Source organism: Paralichthys olivaceus, chromosome 6, assembly GCF_024713975.1.
Source record: "Paralichthys olivaceus isolate ysfri-2021 chromosome 6, ASM2471397v2, whole genome shotgun sequence".
NCBI classification, from domain to species: domain Eukaryota; kingdom Metazoa; phylum Chordata; class Actinopteri; order Pleuronectiformes; family Paralichthyidae; genus Paralichthys; species Paralichthys olivaceus.
In genome coordinates this window covers 8,905,930-8,919,088 of record NC_091098.1, presented here as the reverse complement: position 1 = coordinate 8,919,088, position 13,159 = coordinate 8,905,930, and the positions used below count along the sequence as shown (strand labels likewise).

Here is a 13,159-nt window from a genome sequence, read left to right as displayed (position 1 = left end):
TTGGGACATTGATTAGATTGTACCTTTTGCATACAGGTTGGAAATGACAAATAGACATGATGTAATGCAATGACAACACAGCCTCAGAGCTGATTAAGACTACATAACAAAAATTGAATTTTACACATTTGACAATGATGATCATTTATTGCAGGCTGCACATTGTACTGGGTTACACGTTGTGTACCTTTTCTGAGCTGACCTTTGTTTAATATGTACAGTAGTCTATTTTGTTTATGCACAGACTGCGTTTGACTACAGCCAGATAAGAGATTATATTTTATATTATATATTATATCTATATTTTGAAAGAGCAAAGAAACCCAGGATGAGGTGTCGGCCTCCTGTGCTCAATGTAGAATGCTGGAAAACTTACAGAGCCTTGCTCCCCTTCACCAAGGGGTTAATTAGGAGCTCTCCTCCCAATTGTCCTCTGCTTGTTCACTCTCATTAGTTTAATCTGGCTCTGTCCTCCAGCTTGCCTTTCTTGCAGCTATCCTCTTGTGCACCAGAACATCTCACTACCTGCCCCACTCCTTATGTCATCAGGGTGGAGTCTCTGCTATACCTTAAAAATCTGCTGCCAACCCCCATTAAACCACCCTGTGATTTTTATCCCCCCAAACCTAATGCCTTACAGCTTTTGTTTAGCCCTTAAATTTGTTTTTCATTAAGTTTTTTTCAGGTCTGTGAATATTAAAAAAAAATCTGAAATCCACTTTCAGTTATTTTTGCCATTAAGGTTTGTAGTTCTTTAGTACAGTTGTATTGCCCTTTTACTGTAAGTTGCATTTCTAAAAAGATTTTAGATTGAATAAAATGTAGAAGTGTAAAAGCTTTAAAATATATATAATATAAACATTTGCTTTCTACCATCCTAACAAATAATGTCCTCTGTGTTGTCCCCTTACATGATGTCAACATGTGCCCTGCATTAAGAAACATCTGAAATGCATATTTTCTGATTAAAGGGCTCATTTAGCCACTTTGTGGTGCATGCACCGTCATTGCTGTATAGGAAGGAGAAATACCAATGAAACTCGCTTGTGTGGAGTCAAATTACACTTCCTCACTGTGTTGTGCTCGAGATGTCGGAGCTGATAGGAGTGGCTGGAAAATGTGAAGTCTGCTCCCCTCCTCCTCTTGCTCCTCCCTCTCCTCCCCCACCATCTCTCTAAAAATAGCTGGCAGTAAGAGAAGGCAGTGAAGTCCAGGCTCTATCTGTTGGGCTGCCATGGGTTTCAACACTCCCACCACCAGCACAAGAGAAAAATAGTCTTCTGAATCACACCTCTAATACTGATCACTAGTATAGTGTGCTGCTTTATTTATGTTTTGTCAGGGATCATTTCAAATTTCATCATTTGAAATTTTACCTGATCTCTGAGTTTTTTGCCCTTAAGAGGCCAAGTTATTTTCTAGCAGAGGCCAATGAGTAAAAGATAAAGATTTATAATTCATACAAAGCATTTGGAAAGGACAATTTTCTGAATGTTTTATAATACTCCTAGCAGTAGAATGTTTCTGATAGGATGCATCGATCACCTGATCTCAGTTCAGTTGTGTTGAAAATGTCTGCGGTAGAAAAATTGAAAGATGCCAGGCCCTGTAAATGGAAAATTGTACATTGCTTTAAGTTTTTGCTTTGCTTTTCTATGACATTTATTTGGTCAACTAAAACTGGCAGGCTATGTTTAAAAGGACCCAATATAGATTTATATAGATATTGTTTATAGACCCTTAAATTAAACATGAAAGCTAGCCCATTAACCCATGCGTGTGCTGGACAACAGCACATCAGAGGTGTTTGAACACCAGTTTGCATTGCTTTGATTTACATGATTGATTACATGTTGATACACCATTAATATATTGATTTAGGTTATATATTACACATTGCTATCCACATGATTGAATTCATATCACATTCAGTCTTTTGGTCATTTGTGCCAGAGCTATAGCTGAGTTCAGTTTATCTGTCTTAATTTTGTTTTGTGTTTCCACATCCTGTAGTCCACTCTCTTATTTGTATAGGGAATGTGATATATTTACTAATGACCACCTAATAAACCAAGTAATTGTGTGACCATTCACTTCCAGATAAATTGACCAGGGTTGCCTTAGCACTTTGTTAGAAAAGTTAGAAGCACACTAAGGCCTGCAATAGATAATACCGGTTGCATCATCTGTCACATTGTCATTTGAAGCCAGGACAACCAGTGCTTGCTTGCAGACAGAATGGATGCGTCTCGCATGTTGCGACATCCGAATAAGTTTGTGTGACCAAACAGTAAGGTGTATCACTGCAGAGTCCAACCCCATCATTGCTGGACCATGGCACAGTTCTACAGTGGGACCAGGAGTAAATGGGGAAGAGAGATGAATTGACAGTATTTAACAGCAATGCCCAAAAACATGCTATATCTGACAATTCATACTTTTATTCACTGCCATGCCTCTTAATCTCTCTGGTGAGCTTCATAGTGTCATTAGCATGCAATAATGACATTCAAAATAACATTTTAATACAATTATTCAAATAAGATAAAAACATGGAATGAGGAAAAAAAAACTATACTGGATTTTTGGGGCAATTGCCGTGTAAGAAATATCAATGTATTGGAAATAACCTATCAATATAGGTTATAAACGTTGGTCTAATACACCTATTTCAAATTTTCACATTTTACATTTTGCTGACTTGCCTATAACTTAACTTTATTACTGATAAGTCCACTGGTGTGGTTAATTGCCAATTACAAAGAGGGCTGTTACAGAGAAGACAGGAATTAGCCTGTGATATTACCATGAGACGTTTTTATCACCAAGATTATGGGTTAAGGCGCCTTGCTTAGATGCAGACCCATTTATCAGCACTGGCCAATCAGGTGACAGGTAGCTACGGAGATGTCAGGCGCTTGAAGGATAAGGTGTTCATTCAGATGGTCTCAACACTCCCCAGCACAGAGGACCTTTAGCGTAACTGAGAGAAACAGGGAGGTAAGGTTTGTTTGTAGCTCATATGGTACTGGATTTGACAGATAGGCAGTGATCTGGTTCCTGTAACAAGATTTAGCTTTAAATGATTGTGAGGGTAATCGATGAAGGCAGCAAAGGAAGATGGTTCCTTCATTGACCTAACTGGATGTGGTCACTGAAATTATGAATCATCCTGGGGCCAATTGTTTTCAATGGAAATTTTTACCCGATGACTTGTTCCGGCTTTTATGGACACTTGAAGTAGTAATGATGCGCAATCTACTACTTTCATCTGAGTCAAGGGTGCCTCAAATCAAAACCTAAAAGCTAGTCTTCATAATTGTTACAATTGTTCTTCTTTTAAGTAGAATTTATCGTCTGTCTATGGAGAGTGAAAGTGTCAGGGCTAAGAGTGTCAACCAGAGGATTGGGGTCAGCAGGATAGCCACTGCTTTTAGGATCATCAGCAGGTTTTGTCTTAACCGGATTTTACTGGAGGAGCTGAATCAACTGTGTCCCAGGATTACAGGGATGACATTGGAGGAGAGTTTAGAGTCCAGAGGCCAGACCGTTGACAGCGTCGGCAGACCCTTCCCAACTGAGCGGTTTGGGGGACCAGTAGTGCAACGAAACCAAAGCCGGCCTTTTGATCTGCCTCTCAACTTTCTTGTTTTCTGGACTCTTAATCCCTGCTGAAATTTGTCAGTAGCAGGGTATGTTTTGGTCCCTTATGTTTGAGTGGATTTTTTTGGGTATTTATCTTTTCCTGGGCTGTTGAGGAATGGTCATCAGCTGCTTAGTGTATGCAAGATGTTTACCCACGGGTATGCTGCTGTTCAGGAGAGAGAACCAATTCAACATCTTCCTCAAAACTTTTATCTTTAGCCTATGCTTGTTGCTAGGTAACAGTTTCAAGCTGGCAAGGACAAGTCTTGAGCTGTTTAGAAAGATTTGGGCTGTTGTGAATCTGTGCGACTAAGTTGAGTTCGTGTAAGTTAGATTTAAGAGACATTTTGTGAGCCACAGCTGAATTTTGATGAAATTACCACGCCCACGAAAATCATTATGGAAGAAGGTGTAAAAATGATCTTCACACTTTTTCCAATGGCCTACATGTAATTTAGTGCACGATAATTCATAGTTAAGAAAAAAAAGTTAAAGACTGAATTGTGTAGTTTGTGTACATTAACTAATTAATTTGTGTCATGTATGTTAAGCATTGCATTTCTTGTCTCCAGATCAGCAAGAGTCTAGGCGGCGGAGCGAAGCACACCATTAGCAGAGGAAAATGAGTGAACTGGATCAGCTACGCCAGGAGGCTGAGCAGCTCAAGAACCAGATCAGAGTAAGTCCTTCACTGCCTTATTTCAAATTTACTCTGCATCAATTCAAAAACCCTTTACAGGTTTAATATACTGTGACATTATGTTAAGAATCCTGGGCTCCAGAACTAACTACATTGGTTGCACTGGTGCCCCTAACTTTTTAGTTTGGGTGCACTAGCCATTTTTTCATTGCACCTTTTGGCACTGCAATAATACACCGATTATGCCTCTCTTAACAGTTCCCATATATATTGGTCATTTCTTGAGGGGTGGGTTTCAATTTGATTTTCAAATTAATTTTCATTCAGTTCAGGATATTTCATTGTACAATACCAATTTTGCTTCTCAGAGAACGTAAAGCTGTAAACTGAACAAGGAAATCTCTAATGTGGTACATTATTAGAAACATTTGGCACAAGATATTTTACCAGCTCTGTTAACAGGATGGGATGGTTTTGATTTAGATTAGCGTTTAGGTTTGTATTGTATTAAATTAGAATTGTAGCATTTCCCCTAGGATCTTGTGTGTGTGTCTTTGTCTATGTGCTCGCCACATTTTGGTTGTCTTTAAATATGTGTCTCCTGTAGTAAATCAAACAAACACAGAGTAAACTTAGTACAGTTCAGGTCCTAATAACTTATGACTAGTGTTTGTGTTTATTGTTAAAGTGTAAAGTGAGTTCAGGTCAGCAGGAGTGTGTAGGGAGCACACAGACAGGAGACTCTGACACAGTAAAAACCCACTGCTGTTTCTGCTCTGATCCTGTTTGTATTGGTGGTCCTTCGTGGAAACCCTGTATTCATACTTTTTGTCATCACTGTTCGACATTTAACGCCTCGTTCACCTCTCCCCAATCCCAGTGTGAGTGAGTGAGTGAGTGAGTGAGTGAGTGAGTGAGTGAGTGAGTGAGTGAGTGAGTGAGTGAGGGCGGGGCCAGCCCAGGGCCTGTGTATGTGGGTGAAAACTCTGCAGATGAGATGAGGAAGCGATGCGACTTGATCAAATACAGAGATAGGCCAGCAAAATGTTAGGTTTACCGGTGTGGTCAAGGAAATATTTTAGTCACACTTGACAGATTGTTGGTCTCATTTGCAACCAAAATGGTCGCAGTTTGGAACCCTGCCAAAGACACCTATGGGATTCCATCATGAGCCACTAAACTTCTCTTCAGAGATAATTGTTAAATTGAAATCATCTGCAAATGCCTGTACATGATTCTCATTGACATCTCAAAAATGATATGCAACAAAGAGGAAACCTTAGGGTTAGGGGTTTGGGTGAAACTGCTTTAATGGTGATATGAAGCAGATCCCACTGACCTGTGAACTTCAACATGATATCAGTCTGTTTGGGGAGGATATTATATATGGAGATAAGTAAAATTGATCAGTATTGTAATACAAATTCAAGAACCACCACCAAAATTGTACATTTTCACAAGTTTGTGGTTTATTGGTTGATCATAAAGTTTTCAGGTTTTTGAGGTCTCATTTATTCACTGAGGTTAAGATGCCAAATTTGACTGGGCTGTTGTGTTTCAGGATGCCAGGAAAGCGTGTGCAGATGCTACCCTGTCTCAGGTAAGACATTTTTTGCTATGATCTTAACTCATTGTTGTTTACTGTTAAATTATGATAAGATGTAACACAGAATTGATTAAAACCAAGTTGTTATGTTAGGTTGGGTAGTGAAACACATCCTCTGAAGCCTGCATTCCTTCCATTTTTGTCGTCTTTAAATCTTTAACAAATAGATGAACCACCACACCAATCTAAACTACGTGAAGTTTGAATGCAAGCAGTAGATTTATTGTGTTCTCATGGTCTTTTTTTGCTGATTTTGACCTTGCTTAGATCACAGCTAACATCGACCCTGTTGGCCGAATTCAGATGCGCACTAGACGGACATTGAGGGGGCATCTGGCTAAAATCTATGCCATGCACTGGGGCACTGACTCGAGGTAATTTCATTTAACTCTATTCTGCCCATCTCATCCCAGCAGCCCAACCCCCTTCGCCCCAAATGGAGGATATTGATATAAAACCATGCTTGACTGTCTTTGTGCCTGTTAACTTTTCCTGTGGGTCCTTGTCCTTCCACAATAGTGCTCTCTCGCATCCAATTACAGGTTTTGTCTTGACATGTGTCCAAAATTGTCTGATTAACATATACTCAGTGCTCCAATATATTTGTACTCATGCACAAAGGTAATAGATGGTTAAAAGCACATTAGGCATTCACCAGTTACTCTTTGAGTGTGTTGTGTGTCTATGTCTGCTGTGTTTGTGTGCATTGGGGGTGGGGTATGTGGGTAGGGAAAATACTCAAAATGGAGTCTGCCTTTGTCAGAGATGTGTTGAGGCTGATGGCCAAGGCAGATGCAACAACACTCCTCACTTCACATAAAGCTCTTTTCCCTGGAGTTGCATGCACCTCTCACCTCAGCAACCAACAACTTAATCACTGTGGTGCCTGGTGTGTGTCAGTCCACAGAGAGGTCTTTGCAAACTGCCATGTCACCTCATCATGCTCTCAGTCATATACCTAAGAAAATATTGTACCACTGTTTTCCATCCACTGTTTATTCTTCGTGTTACTGTTTGTTTGTTTCTTCTGTTAATATTTTACCTCTCAGTGGAGTAGGGGTATTTATAAGACTACCTGCTGAGATTCAGCCACCCGGAAAGAAGGTCACATAAAGAGGTTTTGACCCTTCATGTTGTCTAGGCTAAGTCAGATATTTTTAGCCACAGCAGAGACACAACTTGAATTGGACTGGGATGTGTTTCCACTTTGAGAAAGAACCCCATCAGTTGGTTCCACTTCCCCCTCAATAGCCAATTGTTTATGATATATTGAGGGAGGACCCTGCAACTACACAAATATACATCTTAAAATGTCTGTATGACACTGATTTGTAGTTGTTTTATGATAGTTAAACTGTTATTGTTGGTTGCCCAAACTTACTTTTTCAAGGTCATAATGTCAAATGAATGAATTCATGTTTTTAGCATGACATCCCCTTTGCATACATCTTGCAGACTATTGCACCAGACATTATGTAGGGTTTAATCTAAGTTTACTTAAAGGCTGGAAAAGAGGAAACCTGATTTTCTTCTATACTGGAATTCCCAGCACAAACCTTTCTCTCAATGGTCTATTATCCTGCTGAAGTGTGCACATGTGAGCGAGTTCCTTGCAGCCTGGTAGTTAAGATTTGCGTAGTCCCACCAGGCATTAGTGTGTTCACTCCTTCCTTTTCCTTTGTGCATTGGGACCGTTACTGTGGTTACTCTTGATGGATTCACCCAGATAGTGTAGCCACAGGTACCTGAGAGTCTGCTCTAAAGCAAAAACAGGGTTTGTAATGAACCCTGGAAGGATAACTGCCCTTATTCTGCAATGTTTGAGTCACATAAATATTGAAAGGTGAAAAAGGTCTTGAAAGTAATAAACTGTATTAGAATCAGTGTGCCTCATCTCTCTGGATCATTTGTTTTTAGGATTAGCCCTCTCCATCCTATACTGTGATGTTGATGCACCATCACCATTTGAAATAAAACTGTATACTTAAACATATCCATAACAGAATAAGATGATTCTTTTTGTCTAATAAAGTAGAAATTGGGCATTAATCAGACACTAACTGCATGCTGTCATTCTTTTCTGCTGTTTCAACTGCGTTGAAACGTTTCCTGAGGTTTGAACGAACTAGGCATCTGAAATATATAATTTGAGCTGTCTTGTCTTTGTTTTCATCAGGCTTTTGGTCAGCGCCTCTCAGGATGGCAAACTTATTATCTGGGACAGCTACACCACAAACAAGGTACAATAAAAAAAAAAGCACATCCCAATGAACTGAAACAACCGTGGTGGACTATGATATGTGCATGTTTTTCTTACACTTAAATAAGAAAAATGTTGCATGCACTCTGTGTGTGTATTTGAATTGGTCAGCTTGTCCAAAGGGAGATGGTCGTGGAACCGAAAAGCATTTTTAGTACATTAGATTTAAATTATCATATTGTTATAATGTTAAAAACAATCGTAAATTTTACCAATCAGATATTAGCGCTGGAATAATTAACACATTAAAAAAAGTGAAACCCACTGGACATAAAGGAGTCAAGTTTATATGGTCTAAACATGGCAAGTCTGTTCTCCAGTGAACCATAATTTTACCAGTTCATCAGTGTTAACCATTGCTCCCACATTCCTGGCTGCTGGTTTCAGTTCGAATAAATGCTGAATTTAGTATAAAACAAGTTTGAGTGTGCCAGGTAATGCTATTTATAGTGGCCATTGTGTCCTTGAAAGGTTAAGTTATTATTGCGGACAGACTTTGTCACATGTCCTCACCTCTCTCTCTTCCATCTGTCAATGCATACTATCTAATATTAAATCTTCCTCCTCTCTTCCAGGTCCACGCCATCCCATTGCGCTCCTCCTGGGTGATGACGTGCGCCTATGCCCCCTCTGGGAACTACGTAGCCTGTGGAGGCTTGGACAACATCTGCTCCATCTACAACCTGAAGACCCGTGAGGGAAATGTGCGTGTCAGCCGTGAACTGGCTGGGCACACAGGTAAGCTGCACACACCCATTAGCATGTGCTTTCAACCATCAGTCACAGGATTTTTTTTAAAGGCCAGATCAATGTGTCAATAGTTCACATTTATACCGATGTATTGAATATCTCCTGCATTTCCCTTAAGAAGTCTCCAGTTCAAAAAGATTCTGTAAATCGTGGGGAAATAAATCATGTCTTTTGATCCTACACATAGGTAACACATAGTTTTGTTTAATTAATGCCTCAATCCTGACCACTGTCATTCATCTGTGAAGTAGTGTACCCCCCTAGGTGGTGTACTTTGTAATGACACAGGTAAAAAGTTTATAAGAATACAGAATAATCTGAACTGTCTGACTTCAGGCATCCTGGAAAGGAGGGTCCTAAGTCAGCAACAACAAAAACAGAATGTCGAAACAATCCCCCATTCAGGAATACTGTTGTATTAAGAACATGATGTTTAAGAAGTTTGTTTGAATTTTTATTTGACTGATTTCATGATTTACTGTTAAGTGTACTCTAAGATCTGCACACTTTATCTTGGTTGATGAAAGTAAGAAGTGTGAGGATATTACTGAACTTTTAGTTTCAGTGTGATCACATGCACTATGACAAGATAGGTATAAGGTAGAGGTTAGGTAGCTTGCATTTCACACTTTTTACATCTTTCTTTGGGTGGAGATGAGACCAAATATCACAGCTGATTTGGGGAAAATAGTGATTTAAGCTTTTTTCAGGTAGTAAGAATGGGGCACATTACCTGGACTGATGAGAGCATTTTACTGTCATTTTTATTTTTAAGTTCTCCTACAGACAACCAGTCAAATGTAAGCAGTTCTATTATTAGCTGATCTGCTGTGTTCTTTTTCCCCTCTGTCAACCCCATGTGCCTGTGTAACCTTGATTATTTTCACATCTAAAAGATGCCAGTCACATGGTGCGTTTGTCTCTTTATGAAACAGGAGCTGGTTGAGCCGTAGCCCTGCTCACACTAATGAAAGTGTTGAGCCTGTAGACAAGGAGCATTCATCTGATCAGTGTCACATGATGCAGGAAGTGTGTCAGCATTTTAGTTCTAGGTTCCTCACTATAGGGAGGGGTACATACTCTCAGCCTGCTAGTAAAGGATGAACCATGGAAGCAGGAATGGAATTAGATGTCTTAAAGCTTTTTTCAGTTTCTGGCATTAGTTAGTCGATTCATCTCCACCGCATTTAGACAAACAGAGCAAGTGATGATGTTTTGGAGTAAGATTTCTCTGTCTGTGCAGACAGTGAGGAAAGTAAGCCTGTGCTTCTTAATATTACAGAAAAGATGGTCCATCCTTAAAGTGTTTTATTCTTTACAGGTTACCTGTCCTGCTGTCGCTTCCTGGATGACAACCAGATTGTCACCAGCTCTGGAGACACCACCTGGTGAGTTGTGATACTGCACTCAGTCCAGTTTGATATATCACCACCACACATGAAATTACTCTTAAAAAGTGTTTTGTCCTAAATTTTAACGCTTTAAGCTCCAGCTCCAATCGGCCCATGTTTTTTATTCAAGAGCACCCCAAAATATTATTTTTGCGCTGCAGTTATACATTTTAGGTGTATTTCTCTTTTTATGCTTATCATGTCTTAACCAAAGAAATTGGTCAAGTAATTCTTGGCTTAAACCACTATTCTGCCCTTGATATAACAATGTGCTATGGACTTTATAAGAACATTTTTAAAAGATTTGACCTTTTTGGATTTGTGTCGTGGAGGTTAACAGCTCCAACAAAATAATGTAAATCTAAGTCAATACTCGCGTCATTTGAAATTACCTTTTCAAATGAACCTTACGTTTTAAGGTTGTGATGTAACTTGAGGTGAAGCACAAGCCACACTTTTACACACATACCCTTGCCTTGTTGTTTTTAAGTAGGTGGGAAAAGTAAATAACACTTCACACAAGTACAGATGGATAGACGTGTTAAATGTCAGGCAATCTGTTGAAACCAATGAAAATATTTTAGCTGCCCTTGACATATTTTTGGCTGCATGTGTGACTAGCATGGTCGCACTATGGAGCCGTGAAATATGGTATTAGTTGCAGGTCTATTATTATATATGTTATTCAGGCCCTTTGTAGGTTTCTTGTCTACCTTAGATATACCTTTTTACCTTGTTTAAGAAAATCTTAAACTCCAAATGTTGTAACCTCCTGGATAAGAATGACTCAATACAGTTTCAGTTTCCCTCTTGAATGACTCCAGGTGTAGATTTTTATGTTTCAGCTGAAATTTGGTGATGTTCATTTTGTTTTCCTCCAGTGCTCTGTGGGACATTGAGACTGGTCAGCAGACAACTACATTTGCTGGTCACACCGGTGATGTCATGAGTCTCTCTCTGGCACCCGACACCAGGCTGTTTGTGTCTGGAGCTTGCGATGCCTCTGCCAAGCTCTGGGACGTCAGAGAAGGAATGTGCCGACAGACCTTCACTGGCCATGAGTCAGACATCAACGCCATCTGCGTAAGGCCGCACACATGCACACACTCACACATATCAAGGTCTCGAGTTTCTAGACATACAAGACACATTCAGATACTGTCTGTCAGAGTGAGTAGGTTCTTGAGGGCATGTCCAAGTAAAGTCACAAGTTTTATAAACAAATTGCAAATAAAGATGCAGATTGTTGGAGTCAGGTGTTGATGACTGTTCCACGGCATTCCAGTGTTATGCTCTCAAAGCCGTGTTGATAGTTTTTCTTGCATAGCTGACACCAAATTCCTTAAATGCATTGAACTGAAGTTATAACTTTCTGCAGAGTAATGTATGTTACAGAGGAGTTCATAGTAGTGTATACTAGAGAATTGTTACTGAAATACAAATTCATGTACTTAAAATTCATTAAATACTGTTAATAACTAAAATGACTTCAGGATAATCACAGTGACCAATTAAAGGCGTATGTGTAAATTTCTACAGTCATTTTAAAGTTAGGTATTTATATGTGATGACATGCAAGTATTGGCAACTGAAACATCTACCTTGACCTTTGATGCAGTTCTTCCCCAATGGCAACGCCTTTGCCACGGGCTCAGACGATGCTACCTGCCGGCTGTTTGACCTGCGCGCCGACCAGGAGCTGATGGTTTACTCACATGACAACATCATCTGCGGTATCACCTCCGTGGCATTCTCAAAGAGCGGCCGCCTACTGCTGGCCGGCTATGACGATTTCAACTGCAACGTCTGGGACACTTTGAAGGCCGACCGTGCAGGTAAGCCACAACACAGAACTGAAGAGCCGATTTAAAGGATAGTGCTGCCCTGACTGACTTCTTCATAGCACATCGGAAACATGTGATAGAACCTTGATATGAGACATGTTTTAGGTGAATTAGCATTATCTACAAACCAACAAATAGGAAATTATTTTGTCACTTCATGACAGTGGAAACACTTTCATCTCACTGCTTAACCATCAGTAAACACGATTTTCAGAGTCAGCTCAGAATTGTGGACGAGGTGAGTGGGTAGAAACTGAGGATTTTTGTCCTTGCGGTTGTACAGAAATTGACCAGGATTTTCATCCCACCACCTCTCTTTGGTTAAAGCTAAGCGATGCCTTAAGAAGATATATGCTTTACTGCTTTAATATATGCTACTCTAATACTATACAGTGGTGCACAGTTTAGAATAGTTTGTTGTAGAGATGTTTATAATGTCATCAAGAGGCCTACTTAGAATTTAAGTTGGATTAATGCATCAACTTGGATATGAGATACTAATTTTTAATAATCGTTGCACTGATAAATAAGAGACTAGAATGGTTGATGAAGCACCTACCTCTGCCAAGGCTCAACAGTCCCCTTTTTCTCCATCTACACATTTTATTGGATTGGCAACAAAATTTCAATTTTGAGAAATCAACAAAAATGTTGAAAAACCATCTCTAACAGAGTTAAATAAAAGATCCTGGATCTGCCCACTGATCTAGTTCTTTAATTTTACGTTCTTTTCCGATCCATGCCACATCCTTCCACCAAGTTTCATGGTAACCTGTCCAGTTTTTGATTAATCCTGTTAACTAACAAACACAGATGATAAAATAACCTCTGTGGCTGAGGAAATTATAATTTTTTCACTGCAACAGCATCAGTTTATCACAGTTTGACAAAAGACATAATACATAAAGTTTGAATAGCACCATTCATACTGCTGTTTGGGTAATGTGACAAAATGAAATGTAGTTATGTGGATTTGGTTTTCTTGTTGAGGAAGGTATTTTAATAATTCTCTTGTACAAAGAC

The 13,159-nt window shown here is 39.5% G+C and overlaps 1 protein-coding gene across 3 annotated transcripts in view; it reads left to right on the top strand.

Annotated features, from left to right (window-relative positions):
• The window catches only part of gnb1a (guanine nucleotide binding protein (G protein), beta polypeptide 1a), a 38,738-nt gene that overhangs the window by 20,992 nt on the left and 4,587 nt on the right, over positions 1-13,159 (top strand). The window contains exons 1-9 of one of the 3 annotated variants that reach the window (XM_069526902.1): positions 2,863-3,000; positions 4,218-4,324; positions 5,847-5,885; positions 6,159-6,265; positions 8,068-8,131; positions 8,727-8,889; positions 10,223-10,289; positions 11,174-11,375; positions 11,911-12,127. In XM_069526902.1, coding sequence (XP_069383003.1) covers positions 4,268-4,324; positions 5,847-5,885; positions 6,159-6,265; positions 8,068-8,131; positions 8,727-8,889; positions 10,223-10,289; positions 11,174-11,375; positions 11,911-12,127 — 916 coding nt within the window. In that variant the 5' untranslated portion in view covers positions 2,863-3,000; positions 4,218-4,267. Of the gene's footprint in view, positions 1-2,862; positions 3,001-3,551; positions 3,693-4,217; positions 4,325-5,846; positions 5,886-6,158; positions 6,266-8,067; positions 8,132-8,726; positions 8,890-10,222; positions 10,290-11,173; positions 11,376-11,910; positions 12,128-13,159 lie in introns of those variants that run through there. The other 2 variants (XM_069526901.1, XM_020089199.2) reach the window with 2 other exon arrangements.